At 43.3% G+C, this 16,954-nt stretch overlaps 1 protein-coding gene across 1 annotated transcript in view; it reads right to left on the bottom strand.

Annotated features, from left to right (window-relative positions):
* Positions 1-1,973: 1,973 nt before the first annotated feature.
* The window catches only part of FBRSL1 (fibrosin like 1), a gene marked incomplete at its 5' end in the record, with an annotated part of 531,620 nt that continues 516,639 nt past the window's right edge, over positions 1,974-16,954 (bottom strand). The window contains 6 exons of the mRNA XM_080629043.1: positions 1,974-5,199; positions 7,207-7,447; positions 8,465-8,548; positions 10,329-10,406; positions 14,507-14,639; positions 16,095-16,166. Coding sequence (XP_080485169.1) covers positions 3,966-5,199; positions 7,207-7,447; positions 8,465-8,548; positions 10,329-10,406; positions 14,507-14,639; positions 16,095-16,166 — 1,842 coding nt within the window. The 3' untranslated portion in view covers positions 1,974-3,965. The remainder of the gene's footprint in view (positions 5,200-7,206; positions 7,448-8,464; positions 8,549-10,328; positions 10,407-14,506; positions 14,640-16,094; positions 16,167-16,954) is intronic.

Below are 16,954 nucleotides of genomic sequence, written 5' to 3'. Positions count from 1 at the left end.
CCTGGGGCTTGCTCTCCTGCTCAGAGCCAAGCCGGTGTGCCTGGCTCTTGCCTCAGCTCCCAGGATATTGCATTTCTGTAGAGCTCGTTTCTTGCGCTGCCCCTCCTCTGCACCCAGGTGGTACTGGCATCGCAGATCTGGTGGCAGCAGCTCAGGCTGCTGCAGAGCCCTTGGGTTCCCCTGCATCAACCCTTTGTTGGTCTAACTTGGGATCACCAGTAACTAAATATTTATGGTGTCTATAAAGGCTGGAATGGACAATTGGCACATGTTTATTTTAGGCAATAAAGCTTGCCTTTTAGGGAAGTACTGGATCTTTTTCTCACAAAACAGCTCTGAGGATTCGTTACAGCTTTACAGATTGGCTTTTCCCCTCACTCTATGAGCTCCTGGATATTTGTCTGTTTTATTGACCAGTTCCCCATTAACCGAGGCGGGTGCACACCAAATCCCATCCCACTGAGGTGTGGTGGCGCGTGGCATCCCGTTTCAGACAGAAGGTGACACAAGTACAGGAGCTGGTCTCCTTCCTTGTGCTTTCCTGAGCAACTTCTTAAAGATCGGTTCCCTGAGGCAAGCAAAGAGCCTCACAAATCCCATCCTCTTCCTCCCTCCCACTGCCATTTGTTTGCTAAATCCCATCCTTTGTCAGTGACTGAGAGAAGTCTCAAGGGAGGTGAAAGACTAAACATGGTGAAAACAGCACAAAACGAGAGCTCAACGGTGGCAGAAATGCACAAACCCAGGGAGTCCTCGTGCACCAGCCCTTTCTAGCAGAAGGCAGCTCAGCTGGGGTGGCTTAAAGGAACAAGGCTGAATTAATTACTTTCTCTCTTTAGGTAATAAAACCATTAATCAGGATGAACCATTTCGTGAGCAGGCGGGTACTCGGCACTGCGTAATTCTGCAGGAATCCCACTGTAGTGCAGCATTATTGATGGGTCATCCTCTGGAAGCTCAGAGCAATGCCTCCCAACACAGAGACCGGCAAATCGCTGAGTCTCTTAATATTCAGGCTGCCACAACATCAATCATGATGAATTCTTCCGGCACCAGCGTGGCTGCAATAAGCAATCCTTCAGGAATGCCAGGGGAGCATGGCATCGATTTAATGCTCACTTTTTAAATTGCACACGGACCAAACGCTTCCAAAGGGTAAGCTCTTGCATCATTCCGAAGTGTGCAGTAACCACCCCTTGCTAAGCAGTCATCTGCATCAAGGAGATGCAGCTCTGGCCTCTTTCCAACAGAGGTTTGGGAAGCCCATTTACATGGGTCTGCCTTAGCAGTGGTGTCAAGCAAGATGCCATGATGGACAATGGCACCAGGAGAGAATTACAATCCCCCAGGCCAGCATTACGAGTATCTTTATGCTGAGCCCAACACACTTTTCACTTCCACCATGTGTTACATGTTCCTCCGATTTCAGCTGGGAGAGCAGGTGCTGATTTTTAACGCCTATTTTGTTTTAAGCCTCCTTTCATCAGATTAAGGACCCTGCTATTTTATTTCATTTTATTTTTTTATGCTCGGTAATTTAGTCACACACAAACTTGAAGCCAGGAGCTGTAACATGCTGTTAAAGCACAGGCGCCCACTGCTAAATCAGTTACTGAGAGCGAGGGGGCTTGGAGCACTTCTCCATCCCCCTGCAGATGTCTGCTCTCAGCCTACAGGAGAAGCTGGGGAAGCGAAAGCAAATGCACGTGGGGACGGTGCTTGAGGTGATGCCCTTCCTGTGGTGGTGCCGGCAGCACCATCCCTGTAGCGAGCTGCTGTGCAGAGCCTGTGCTGCCCTTTCCATCCTCTGTCCCCCAGCAGGAGTGTCAGATCAGCGAAGGAGCCCGGAGCGCCTCTCTCCTCCCCAAGCCCTGACCCCACAGTGATCGCTTCCCAAGCACTTTATGGACCACACTCCTCGTGCCGGGCAAGACCCACCAACAAAACCCCTCTCCCAGCACCGAGCCCTTCGCCAGCAGCCGAAGCGCCGTCAATAAACCATTAGCCTCCAAGTCAACAGCGGTGGCTCCGACACACAAACACTCAATTGCCTTTTTCATCCAAAATCAATGTTGTATTTATCTTCATTGATCTACAAGGAAACTGAATGTTTAAAATTACAGGGGGTGCAGGGGGGAGGATGGGGAGGGGGGGGAAACAAGAGTTACAGAGCCAAGAAAATAGTAGCGGATGGCTGAATTAACTAGAGAGAAAAAGCCCAGGATATATAAAACATGGACACTGAAAAATAAAATAAGGGAGGGGGGATGGTACAGCAAGTAAAACATGGCAAAATTTACATATGGATGAAAAGTAAAATTGGAAATAAAAAATAAATCATGCCAAAAAGCAGTTCAAGGCAGAACCACACTGAAACAAACATCTGCTGATGGTCTTCATGTACTAGAGAGAATATATCAGAATTGCTTTTTTTTTGTTTTTTTTTTAATCAACCATTAGACTTTTTTTTTCTTTTTTTTTTTTTTTTTTTTTGTTGCACTCCTAAAATTCTACTTTGTCTTGTATACAGATTCCAATAAGAACACTGCACGATTAGCACAAGGGGTCCACGGAAAATTGTCCTTTGTCCTTGCTTGCCAGCGATCCTGCCCACAACACAAAAAAAGAGGAAAAAAAAGGAAAAAAAAAAAAAAAACAGGAAAAAAGAAAACCAAAAACCAAGGAAAGGGTCTGCCGCATGGGTCTGTGCCAGTTCCATCTGCTTTTGCCAGCTTGAGAAGTAGGAAACAAAAAGTCCCTTCCAGGAGCGTGTGCCTCTCTCCTTCCTCGACGAACTGTCCCTTGTGTTTGTACAAAAAAATACAGTCTCTCTTTTAGCTTCTTTTGCTGAACACAAGCATCCTTCTTGCCGCTCACTTGCCATTCCTGTTCTGTCTCCAGCGCTGCAAGTTGGTTGGTTTTTTTGGGTTGGTTGTGGTGGTTTTATTTTTTTTTGTATTTTTTATTATTTTTAAACCTTCCTCCCCCCAACATCCACTACGACCTGCCTCCGAGTTCTTGCATAGTTGAAGTATATATGCCGTACTTAGCTTTCTGAGTGTGAATTTCTGACTGTGACGAGAGTATGAGTTGTAACCATGTTAACAAATAACCAGAGTGGTTCTAGAAACCATTTTTATAAAGTCTACCTATGTTAAGAATTTAATATTGGTGTACATTTATATTAACAGAGTATTTACAGTTTGCTTTGTTTTGTTTTTTTTTCTTTTCTGTTTTGTTTAAAACAAGAAGTCAAAAAAAATTCCTCTTAAATTTCTGCATAATATAATAAGGCAAAAAACAAACAGTTTTGTACATTATTATTATTATTAATATTTTAATATATATCTGTAACTTCGGTTCCAAAGTACCAAGGTAAGTGATCAATTGGCCTCAGAAGGGAACCTCACAGTGGACTGTAAAACTACAGTATTTCCATAAATAATACTTTTAAGAAACCCTGGGTATTTTTTTTTTCTTAAGGATCTGAGGCCTTTCAAATGCAAATTTAACTAAAAACAAAAGCAAAATTTCTTCTTTTTTTTTTTTTTTAAGTGAATAAAGAGCACAAAATTAAAAAAAATACAAATCCATTAAAAATGTTTCTCACATTTGGGAAAAAATGTACAAACTTGCTCTTTGTATTCCTTTTTTTTTTTTTGTTGTTTTTTCTTTTTTTAGCACAGAAACAAAAAAACAAAACCAAAAATCAAGACCTATATATTAAATTCCCATTCTCAGCAACCTTCTGTTGGAAAGTCTGCATCCCCGACCCCGTTATTTATGGAAATGTGCTTAACTTCTACAAATTTTACATTTAAAAACAAAAAAAGAAAAGTTTACAGCAGTGCATTTTGTAAAAGGTTCGTTGGTTTCTGGTGTTGGGTTTTTCTGTTTGTTTTCCTGTTTGTTTCTTCGCTTTGCTTGTGTTATATACAGGCGAGTTGAAAATTCACTGGTGGGGACTATCGTGCCTCTACTTCTTTGGGGTTCCTAGAGGGGGAATAGTCCCTGGCCTCTGAGTTTGTGAGTGGAGTAGTCCTGCGTGGGGAGGCAGGTCTGGTGCTGCTCGCTGGTACAAGAGGCGGTGGGGCGCTCAGCGCTGCGGTTGGTGGGTTCCTGTTTAAAATCCCGTTGTGCATGGCAGTGGATGGACTCAGTCTGGGGTAATGCATTCCGCTTAAATGAGGCATGAAGGATGGCACGTGTGCCAGGTGACTTTCGATGGGGGATGAGTGCAAGTGGTGCATTCTGGCACGCTCAAGTTCTTCCCGTAAGTGCAAGCGCTCTCTTTCCTCCACTTGCCGCAACCGCTCCTGCTCTCGGCGGGCTTCAAGAAGGTTTTCATGGTTATAGTCATGCGGTTCCCTGTCTCTATAAGAACGCTCATGGTCGTAAAATCCAGAGGTGGTAGGGAACCTATGGATAGGATCTGTCCGGAGCTGGAAGTCCATTCGACGGTGCAGGTCTAAGCTCCGGTACGCATCTCGCAACGGGTCCCTCATTGGGTCCCAAGAAAATCCAGGATGCGGCAGCCTCTCTCTTCCTGACAAAGGATTCATGCCTATGAGCGGAGTCATCATTCTGCTGCGGTCCAGAACATTCATGTTGTTCATCTGGTGCACGCTACCCATGGAGATGGGCATAGAGGCAGCCATTGAGTGAGGCAATGATAATCCATGCAAAGTAGGTGGTGGGGGATGCTCCACTGATCGGGAGTGCTGTGAGGGTTCAGACCCTACCACCAGCACATCACTGTCTTCCTTCCTCTCCTCTTTGACTTTGATGTCATTCTTAATCTTCTGGAGGTCGCTGGGAAGCTCTGTCTTTCTCTCCATGTCCTTGCTCATTAGATTGGTAAGCTTCAAGCTCTCACTTAGTGCAGGTTTGCTGTATGGGGATACAGACTGGATTACTGGCTTTGTGTTCTCCTCAGAGGGTCTCTTATCATGGCTTGGAGTTTCCTTCACTGGGGAACGGCTCTCTTTAATCTTGTGTTCTGCTATGGGTGGCTCTCTCAGCCGGTCAGGGTGCTCTCGCTCCGGTTCTTTGGACCTTTCCCTTTCACTGAGGCTAACCTGCCTGATGGGATCACTGGAGGTTTGGCTGTTGCTGCGGATGAGATTGCTTATCTGATGTGTCACTGGAGCTGATGCCGGTGAGGATCTGTTTGAATGTCTGTTTTTATCCATGAGGTCTCTGTAAGAAGAGAGAACATACACCCTTGGTTTTGCATAAACAAACATGTGATGTTGGACACGCACAGTGCTGTGCCTAGTTGTGCAATCTGAGATTGATCAGAAAACTATTTGAAAAGCTCTGCTAGCATCAGTTCTAGATGTGATGCTACACTAAAAAGACATGCACTACCTGCTTTTACATACTACATAGAAAATAATGTTAAATGGCGACAAGCTGGGGACTAAACTGGGGATGCATTTGAGAGAACAGTCTATTCAGAAAGAGCACTTCACTGAGAAATGGAGGACAATAAGAATTCTAGACAGCTTATTTTAAAGAAATGATACTTATTGTGTGTTCATATATACATCTGGCTGCCAGACAGCAATCTTCTTGGCTGCAACACTCTTAACTCAGGTTTCTTTACTAAAATATCAGTCCAGAAGCCCACAGAAATGTATGTAGGCCCTTCACAAGATAGCCTGTTGACTGGAAGCAGTGATAATGCTTATTTTCCTATGGAGCTGCAGGGGAGTTTTTGCTGTTGCTGGTTTTGGCAGGTAAGCTAGGTGCTTAAGGAAAAAATCTGTGAATAGGCCACAAAAGTGAGTCATTGACCTCTGCTTCGAGGACCTGCTATGATGAACAAGGGGTTGATGACAATGACCATGGTTTAGAAAGAGAGGTGTGAGGGTTTACATTTATAACTGCACCTCTATTTGAGCAAACCAATTAGTCACAGTTAATCCCATCTCTTTAAGAGGGGAATAAATAATGCTCACCTTTTAAAAGCACTTTGCTCTACATGAGACACTTTAAATGCAAAGTATGATGGTATGATTGAGAGAACTGCATTATGCAGCTGAGAGGCTCACTGATGCTTAAGTTTTATGCTGGGTTTGCTTTTGAGAGCTGTAAGACCCAAGTGCTAAAAGCTGGAAGTGTTTTGGGGAGTTCTGTAAGTATTTATCCCCTATAATTACATTTGCTAACCCAAATTTCTTCCTCTGTGGTAGTCTTGATCGCTGGTCAAGGATGTGGTTTATTAAAACCATATCCAAATAGGGATGCTTGAGGACAGCTTAAGCTGAATTAATAGAAAAGTAATAGAGATGTTAACCCCTGTGTGAACACTCTTGAGAGTAACCTTGGTTTGCAAACAAATTACACTAAAGCCAAGAAGAGAGCTTCCTGTCTGGATGAATATCCATGCAAAGGTGTCAGACAATTTAACATTTAAAGCAAGATGATTTTCAGCCTATTGCTTCCATGTAATCTTGTTCACAGGCAGTGCCTGAAGATCTCATTAAAAGCACTCCAGGCAAACTATTCACTACGCAAATACAGACATCTAAGACTTGCAGACTGTTATTGCCTACAAAGAAAGAGCCTGTTGGAGACAACTGGGCTTTGAAATATAAAGGGCTTTACATCTTCAAAATGATATAACTGGAAGCTAATGAAGTATCTATAGCCCAGGTGATCCAGTCCTGTCACTGTTAATAAGGGTTTGTCTACAATGCAATTTTTTAAGATCAGTTTTATTAATGGCTTCATGCACTCTGCTCCACATACAGGCATTTGCATTTTTATCTCATTAATGTCCAGCTAACATTTGAATTCCTCAGCATATTTGTACACTAATGAGAACTATGACTGTCTCCAAAAGATCCATCACAATGCTACCTTCCTGATTTCAGAACATACAGTAATCCTAAAGCAGCTGCACTAAAAACAGCCAAGTATACCCTGAAAACACACCGACATGCTCATTTCCTCAGCCTGGTGCTTTTTATTAACCTACTAGCAGGGACTGGTTTACCGTATTTCCACAGAGGACAAATCCTAAAAGACAAAGAGGATTTTTTTTGTGTTGGTAGTACTTGTACTTATCTGAAGAAAAGGCTTATTAGCCGCTTCAAAGACAAGCAATGCTTTGCTCTGAAGATCATTTTATGATTGGAAAAACTGGGAAAAATATAGTGGAAAAATAGGTCCAGAAAGAAGGGCTCAAAAGCTGCTTACCTCTCTTTGTCTCTGTCGTCTTTGCTCAGAGAAAGATCCCTCTTCTCGGGCTCTCGCTCCCGCTCTCTGTCTCTGTCATGGTTTGTCACTGAGGAGCTTCGCTCAGAATCAGTGGGCTTGGGCCACTGTGGAGGTGTTGGGAAGGACGGTGGGGTCCTATGGAGTCTATTCCATGGCTCATGGGGATTGTTGAAATTCTGCAGGTTTGGGCCGTCTTTGTGAGTAAAAATGTTGTTGTGAGCTACAATAATGGCAGGGGGAGGAACAGTTAAAAATAATTCAAACCAAATAATTACATAAACATTTTTGACAATGCTGGTCACAACCAGAGCTGTCCTTCCAAGTCTTTTTCATGTGGAACTAATGGTGAGGGGGAGCTACTAGCAGGTGGACACAGATACCTCCAACACTGGGTGTAAGATCCACCAGCATTTTTAAGGCTATGGGTGGAGGAAGCTTTTAACTACACATCCGAGTAAGTCAGGGATGACTGAAAATACCCAGCTTCTCTTCTTCCCCCACCCCAGCAAGGGTTCCAGCACAAACTCAGTATTTTTCCTCAGCTCCTCTCACTGGCAGAAACTTTAACTTGTGGATAGTTACAAGCAATCAGCTGCCTGCAGCTGAAGGATTCAGGGACTTTTTTGTTAAAGAAACAAGACTACTTGGTGGTATGTATGTGTGTGCATAAAAACAGAGCTTGGCTGTAGGCTTTTCAGAACAGTCACTTGATTTTCCTCCATCAATCTGATTTTTGTTGCGCCATGAGATGCAAAAGCATGCTCTCTTATGTGTGGCTCTCAAGCGTGTCTTGCCTACAGGTAAGATGTTTTCGAAGTAAAATAATTTTATACAGGTAATTTAAACTTTAGACAATGGGTACAGAGGAAGTCTACATGCTGCATTAGGAGAAGTATCAATAGCTGCTCCACTATGTATCTTCACTGTCGAAAGGTGTTACTTTAAATGCCCATAAGGACCCAGAGCTCAGTGCGCTCTTGCAGCTCTAGTACCTCTAGGAGCACACAAAGTACCAACCTTCAGCAGTGAGGAGAAACAGAGCACAGCTAGTGATGTTTGTGACATGCAGAAAAGCTCCCACCGCAGAGACCTGGAAATCTTAGGTGCAGTGTTTTCAGATAGGAGAATGGAGGTTAGGAATTAAACTTCTTTAAAAACTACCACCAGCTGCTGTAAATATTAGCATGTGGCTTTTCTGGAAGGGATGTTTGTCTGCAGTAACCCAGCCAGTACTTACTCAGAGCATGACTGCCTAATCCTCCAAAGGCATTGCTGCCTAAGTTCCCAAGGCCGCTGAAGGTGCTTGACCTGCTAAATGGATCTGGAAAGGCAAACAGGGATTTAGCAGGCATTTAGCCAAGAATGCTGGAGAATGAAATGCACCCCTCCCCTTCGTAACGGTCTGAATCCAAGTAGGATTAGGCCAGACTTTAAGCTGATCCTTCTCATTGCAAGGTTCTTTGCACAGAAAATTCCCATCATGTTAAAATGGAGAAGGGATTCAGTGCTCTGCAAACAGGTGCTGTAATAAACTTTTTGTATGCCAGTCAGAGGGGAGCTAGAAATTAAGGTCTAATAGCTGAAATTAGGGTGGCTGCTGCTGAGCCTTCCTTATCAGTACTAATAGTAGAAGCATTGCTGTTGCCTTGAAAGAAGAACTTCAGCAGGCTCCTCAGTCAGCATACTGAGGGGATGCATTGTTTCACTCTCTTCTCTATACAGCCTTCTACCCTCTTTGTAATAGTGCATAGAGACAGTCTTAAGCTAATTGCTATGGGTATGTACTTTGCTACATCTATCCTTACACCAATTAACTCTGGACTGTTTGTGCCAAAGTCCTCTCCCATAATGGCTTCCTTGATCCCAGTGGTGATGGAAATGATAGTGTAGTCTTAGGACCTACTATGACAAAGTGATGGGAGGATTGTAACCCTTTGAGGCAAAAGATGAATCTTGCCTTTCCTCATCAAGTATCTATTTGGCTACTGGCACTTGTTTTTATAAAAAGTCCTGCTTTTCTTTTGTTCTATTATAAAGATTCCTCTCTGAGTGGATACAGCCAGACTCAGGTTTTTGCCCTCCAGAGATGGCTATGGGTTAAATCATACCAGTGTACTTGTTTTCTTTCCTACTTACCATCTCTAAACAACTCCTTCTGCCTACTGGCTTTATGACTGCCCCTTGAAAGTCTTTATCTCATGATATTACAGGAGCTATTTTGCTCTCCACTTCCTCATGTATATCCTTATATTTAAAATATCAGTGCAAATAGCACAAATAGCTTGGATCTTTAACCAAACAGCTCTTTGCTTATTTCCTTATTTTTAAATAGCCATTCTTGCTCTTTCCCTTTGACATCAAGTAACTGAGTGACTGTAGAGATAAACAGTTAATTTTGACGGAGTGTTCAGGAGTTGATGTAAATCTGGGTATTTGCAATAGAAAAAAGTCTACCAGGTCATGTGGCATGCCACATGTACTGATTGGATGAGTGTTACTAAAACATTAATCAACAGAGCTTGAACTTTAATTGGCAATGAGCTGCTTGTGAGCTTCTGAAATGAGGAAATTTGAGAAAATCAGGCTCTACTTACTGCCAATTAGGAAACTGAAAGCCTGGCAAAACGTGCAGAACAGCTATTTGCCAGGAACTGTTCACTGAACTTTATTAAAGAACCTAGCCAAGAACTCGTGTAGGTGGGAAACAGTATGGGAGGAGTCCATTTTAAGCTGTGGCTTGTTTGAGGTACCTTTGCATATATTTCCCCCATTTCCTTGGGCACATTCAGCAGCAAAGAAGGGCTCTGAAGGTCACATTTCAGCTCCTGTGCAGTGTCTCAGCAGTGACAGACTTGACTGCTCTGCAATGCCCTCTTCTCTTGCAAGAGAGGGTCTGCTAATCCTGCCCCTCTTCTCTGGAGGAGAGCGGAGGGAATGTGCTGGGAAGCTGGCATGGGTGAGAACCTGACTAGCTTCTGGTTCCTAAGACAGTTTAAACCTCTCCCTCCCCTCGTGCTATGGTGCCTCAAGGCAGGACCACACTGGAGAGCCAGAAATGCGTCACAGGTATAAAGGTGAAGGCAGGGTTTACTTACACTTACCTGCCAAGTGGTTAGTGGGCAGGAAACTGCTGTGGTGAGGTGAAGGACCAAACGGGGTGGTGGCTGGATGTGTCGCACCTGTGAGAACAAGGTTCCTTTTTAGTTCAGTGGCAAGTGACTGCTTGCATACACAGAGGTCCTGGCCATCGCATTCAGGAACCAGATACAAAGGCACAGGTCAGACTTGAACACAGCGAAGGCAGGAGAAGATCCTGAACATCTGCTGAGTGAGCTACAGGCAGGATTGCTCAGAGTGCCCTTCAAAGGAGTCTGTGGGCACTAGGAGGCAGGAGGAGACCTTGCCTTACGCGTTGCTGCTCACCTGTAGTCATGAGGAAGTCAATCTCTTTGTCTGGTATTTTCAGTCATTACTCTGTGTTTACATTAAAAAAGGTCAGCCCAGGTTATGGGCCCAGACAGAAGGTGCTCGGAAGTGACTGATTACAGTCTATATAGAACACCAGCTAATGACAGGCACGCAAGGAACATCAATCATGCCTCTCCCACGAGAGCTCCATCTACGCTCTCACATCTGTTTCTGCATCCACAGGCTCCCCCTGTGGTTCCCCCCCCCCGGCCTTTCCTAGACACTACTCATTGCCATGGAGCCATGCTACCTCGTGGGAAAGCAGCATCACTGCTGAGCATGCTGGATTACATCAGGTTGAGGCAAGGGGCAAGAATGGGCTGAAACAAGCTGCTCTGCCCTGTATTTGAAGGTGGACCAGGCTCACACAGAAAATTCTGCTCTCCTTTCAAAGCAGAAAATTAGAGATTTGATTCCTTTGCAGGCAGACACATGCAAACCTGAACAGGCTTGCAACCTTAGTGTGAAAAGCACTGGTGTCACTTGCCACTGGGATACATGGATTTTGGAAGAACATTAATTCCCATGTATCCTGCAAATAACAGTATGTTTGGGCAATCTCATAGGCCCAGCTTTTGCTCCCTCAAATTAGTACAGATGATTTTCAGGATGCACCTTAAATCAGCTTTTGAATATTTATGTTTCAGATGTGACAAAATGTTTCTGTGGCTCCAGTATTACACTGACAAGACCAGCCCTTTCCAACTGTTCAGACTATGAATGCCCTTTTGGTGCCTCTTCCCTGCCAGTTCTTCCACCACTGCAGACAAAGCAGAATTAGCAACTATCATAACTTTCAGATGCTGCCTGGAGGCAAATACAACTTCTGCCTCCCCTGCAGGAAGCAAGACTTGCCATACCTGTGCATTAACTGTCTCATTTTGTTAGAAAGTAGTCATTGCACACAATGACAGAAGCAGCACTTTCCCAAGGATATGCTACATCATGTGCAAAACAGACCAACCCCTAAATAAAGATTTTCAGTGCTTGTCTCATGTATTTTGTTGGTGAAAAGTTAACTTCCCTTACTGGGAAGTAACAGGTCAACTCTAGCAAACATCAGCATACTAGGCATAAGCATGGGCTCTTCACTAACAGCTCCCTTACCCAGTCACTGCTTTCTCAAATGATAACTTTCCATTATAGAAAAGAGGATTACAATCCTTCTCCTCCCACCTGGCACTCAGCTCTCCTGTCACCTTCACCACAAAGACTTCTACCTTGTCTGTGGCCTGTATGGATGATTCCCACCAGAGGCAGAGCTGCCCTTCCAAGCCACATCAAATGCATGTTTCCACCATATCTCATCAGTGCTGGTAATGCTATGGAAGGTCACAGAGAAAGTGGGGGGAAATGGAGAGAAGAAACTAAAATGCACAGGATAAACTGCATCCCAAACACAGCCCAAACAGTGTTCTATGGAAGTGCTGGTCAGTCCCTGACCCGGTCTTGGTGACAGTCCAACAACAGTCAGTCACTGTAAAATGCACTCATATTCAGAACATGAGCAGACTATAAAGCCGGAGAGGGAGACAGCGCTGCACGTCTCTCACCAGCTTGGGCACCACAAACCTAAGCAGCCAGAAAATGAGTTGAGGAAACTTAAGAGAGACCACGGCAACGAGATCTGGAGTTATCTATAAACATTCTGACTGCTCCAATGCTTCAAGACGGATGGAGACTGTCATCTTTCTAATCCTTTAAGATTTCAGGAGGTGTATAATGGATGGGAGATTTCTTCAAAGGAGACGGCTTACAAACTCAACTACACGGGCTGATAATAAAAAATCCTCCGGAGAAAGCCAGGAGCAGCATTGCAGGCTGTCAGGTAGTTATTAAATATAGTGTCTGCCAGGCAGCTGAACATCCGTCCTGCAGACAGGTGGCCCTAAGATAACTTATGTCTCCCACAGTAACTAGGCAATGCAGCAGAACCAATGATTCACATCAACTGCACGCTTGCTGGATAAGGTGAAAAGAATGCCTTGGATATTGCAGAGTAAAAGATTTATTCACCTATATATTACTGCTGCAATGTTTGTTCACTTTGATAGCACTCTTTACCTAGATTTACTGTGCGACGGCTCTTGTGATTAATATAGTCACAGACAAGTTGCTGTGAGGTTGTTTATCTCTAGTGAAGTTTTCTATTAATTTGCCTTCTTTAATCTTTCTATTTCATACTATTTCCCCTCTTGCTTTTATGAATGGAAAAGCAAACCATGCTGGCATCTTTAGGAGAAAAAGCTCAAGATACCAACTGCACCAGTGCTTTTTCTGCCTGTTTGGGTAAACTCTACCCAATACAGCCTCCAATAGCAAAACCATACACAAAACAAGATTCTTGTAATGACAGCACAGGACAGACCAAGGACTGTGATTAGGAAAGAGCTGCCACATGAAAACTGTCAGAGGTTTTCAATAAGCTGTGCTTATGCATCCAAGCAGATGCAAAAAATATCTTGGCCTTGTACTATCAAAGTAACTTTACAGAGGCCAAAATACAGGGTAGCATCCTACAGTGTACAGCTAGCATGAGCACTGATCGTAAGTGGTAGAAACATGCTTTTGATGTTTAAGAATTTCCATTCAGATAAGGGCAGAAAGACAGACTGAATCACTGGTGGGGTTCCTGAAGGCTATCTGATATCTGTATTTGAAACTCAGTTCTGATAGAGGTTTCAGCTTGATTCTTATTTGTTGCTTTTCTGTCATATAGGGGACAGAATTCAAACCATTTCTAACCTTATTCATTTCAAGAGGGTTGAATCAAGGCTGAATATGACCATGTCTGCACTGAGTTAGAATGAGAGCACAATACTGCATCATAAAAACAGACTATCATTTGGAAAGAGAATATGTTATTTGCTAATTAATTATACACATAAAGAGCTCAGTTACATCTCATCAATTGATACAGATCATTCAGAAGGCAGATTTTAGCATCTCAAACACAGAATAAAAACCTGAAAAAATCTAGGGGGAAGATTAAGCCTGGGAACAGAACAAAACCAACATTTGGTAGACTGACATCAACATGAATCTACAGTGACCTCCAAAACCAGAATGTCAGAGTTGCAGTATCCTATGGTCAGAGCCATTGAGAACAGTGCAGTGAAGCCTACTGCACTTTGGTAATTACATTAATCATAACTGCTTCCCCAACAGATTCGAAAGCAATTGATCAAGGTAAACTATTTAATTCTTCAGGTTTTTAAAATCCAATATGCCATTTTAAGCCTTAAAGACTGATGGACTTCGTAACATATAGGGAGGTTTTATATTTAGAAAACAAACCCTTCACAAACACGTTCCGTGATATTTTCAATGCTGTTATTGGAAGTTTTCCTTTTACAGAAAACCCTTGTTTTCAGAAAACAAACAGAAACTTGGTGAGTGGAGGAGCTGAGAAGAACAACATGGCAAATACAAAAGCAAGAAAGAGACTGGGGCCACTTCCAATCCTGTGCAATGGAAACATTTTCAAGTGTTTTGTCAAAATCACTTTTAAAAATCACTCCATAGCCTATTAATCAGGCACACAAGAACCAGCTGCACAGACTTGAATGTAAGAGCCAACTGCTGCAGCTCAGCATCGTGCAGAGGATCCTGCACTGGAGGCGCTGGAGAGCCCAGCCCAACTCTGAGAGCCCCAGTCACAACAGTTGCCAGTGTCTCCACACCCTCTGAACTAATCTTGTCTGCTTCAGTTTCTGAGGCATACATATCTGTACAGATACACATCACATATATTGACTGGTTTTTGTTTGTTTTTTTCCTCTTTCTTCTACAAATGATGATGTTCCCTTACCTGTGGTAGAAAACAGAGGCCTGGCAAGATCCTGTGGATAATGGAAGCCTGGAAACACTCCAGGGGCAGGAGGTCTGCTGAACAGGTCAAGTTTACCACCTATCTCTAGCTTGTGGGGATCCAGCTGCATTTGCTGTCAAATGATATAAAAACAATCTCATTATACACTTCCTTTTTTAAGGGAGAAACAGAGAGGGAGTTCAGGCTCACTCCTGCTTAGCCCTGCCAGGGAGAGTTAGCGAGAGTGACAGCAGCGTCTCTGGTCACGTACTGCAGTCATGCTCTGACAGCATCTGTAAGGCCATTTCGCTCCACAGCCTCTCAGCTGCCTGCCTCATTCACATGAATAAGGTCTGAAGCGAGCTCTCAGCCCCTCAGCACACACAGTGGAGCATGCAAGATGATACACTGAGTGTGCTGCACCCTCGGATCAGTTGGTGCTCTCAGCCTGACAAAAAACATTCTGCAGGCGGAAAGCTGCCAGCAGAAGTCTTGAGAGAAGGGTGATGGACTTGTCTGTTTTGGTTCTCCAGTTTGGAAAGAGAGATGTTCCTAGACTATGTCCTTCCTGCAGCTAGTATAGCTCAGAATGCAGACAAGGGACAAAAGGATAAAGAAAACTATGAGGCTCCTCCAGAGGCTATATTCATCCTTCCCTTATAGAAGGGAGCATGGTCAGAACTGCACCCAAGTCCTGTAAGTCTCTCAATAGCTTAAAGGTGATATACTTGTTTATTTAAAAAAAAGGACATAAATCACTTGTTGAGACACTAATTACAATGCACCTACTTAAGCACTGAATAATCTTCATTAATGGGACAAATGAAGGAGCTATGAAAAAACAGACATAACAGAAGTCCCATTATCAACTATTCTGCCTGTCACAGGGAACTCTGAATCTGTAACAGCAACCCAGAGTACCTACCTCTTGTTACCTCTTGAGTTGTAACAAGAGGTTACAACTCCCTCTGCCCATCATCACTGCAGTGCAGAAAGCCCAACACCGCCTAACACAGTAACTATCAATCCACTTGCCTGCTCTCTGTTTTCTAACATGCTCTTCACCATATTGGTCATTTCATTACCTCCTCCCCAGGAAGTACCAGTACAGAAGGGGAATGACATTAAACATATATGCTTTGTAAAAAAGATTGATCTGGGGCAAAATTACCCTCTGCCTCCATTTCTCCAACTCTTTCTGGCTGTGCACTTAGTATCTCTTGCTCATTTTGCCACCCTTCAACCCAATTCCTTTGCCCTCAGATAAACTTTGTGGTTGCTACAGTAAATGTTAAAGGATTGAAAGTGTTAGTTAATCAATACAGGCAAGCTTGAGAATCACCTCCATTTCTCCAACTCTTTCTGGCTGTGCACTTAGTATCTCTTGCTCATTTTGCTACCCTTCAACCCAATTCCTTTGCCCTCAGATAAACTTTATGGTTGCTACAGTAAATGTTAAAGGATTGAAAGTGTTAGTTAATCAATACAGGCAAGCTTGAGAATCACCAACAGAAACTGCTTCCTGCTCATTACTCACTAAAATATAAGCCAGAAGACTTGGCTTTGTTCCAGAAACTGTCTGAATTACCTTTATCTTTTGCTGGTGATGGTAGATCTGCCAGGCAATCTGTACATGAACCGCACACCACTTCCCGGGTTTCTGCAATGGAAAGCACAAGAATTTAGATTAATTTATACGTTAGCAATCTACATCAGATAGAACGTTTCATTTCCCTTACTGTCAAACAGGCAGCTAAGCAATGAGAAAGGCTGATTACTAAAATGGCACAATAGGTGATCAACACTTTTATGTGTACTGCAGCAGATGATGTTTAAATTCAGGAAACAAACAGGAAGAATGTGGGATATCTTTCTCATCTCATGGAGACCTGAGATGCCTGCCTGTCCTACTTGCGCTCCCCATTTCACAAATGGAAATAAATGGCAGCAAAGAAAGGTATGCCATGCTTAAGAGAGAAAGCAAGTAATAGTTAACAGTTCTGTTTCTGAAAAGAGCCCTGTTCATTCATCCCTGCTGCACCGCAGGCCAAGTCGTGTGGTTATTACGGCTACTTGCATTTGAGGAGGAAAAGGGTACAGACAATCAATCACCAGGGATGAGCAGGACCACAGCTGAACAAGTTACTGTTTTACAGCTGAGCTGTGGTTCTCACTGCTGGGTAGTTTTTTTGAACACAAGAAGCACAAATAAAACTCACAGACCTAAGCCACCAGGAATCTGATCACTGCCGAATGTCTGTCCATGCTTACAGTCACTTATTTCTGTGACCCTTATTTCATACTGTGGACTTTTAATGTACATAAAGGGATGCAAAATAAGGTTGGGATTCAACCTAAACATTATTAATCAGAAGCAGTTAAGAGTTTACGATGACATTTTGCTTTAAATGAAGGATTAGCATGAAATTTTCTACTGGGCATGTTAGA

This window comes from Psittacula echo (assembly GCF_963264785.1).
Source record: "Psittacula echo genome assembly, chromosome: 13".
Lineage (NCBI taxonomy): Eukaryota > Metazoa > Chordata > Aves > Psittaciformes > Psittacidae > Psittacula > Psittacula echo.
This window is presented reverse-complemented; position numbering and strand designations above follow the sequence as displayed.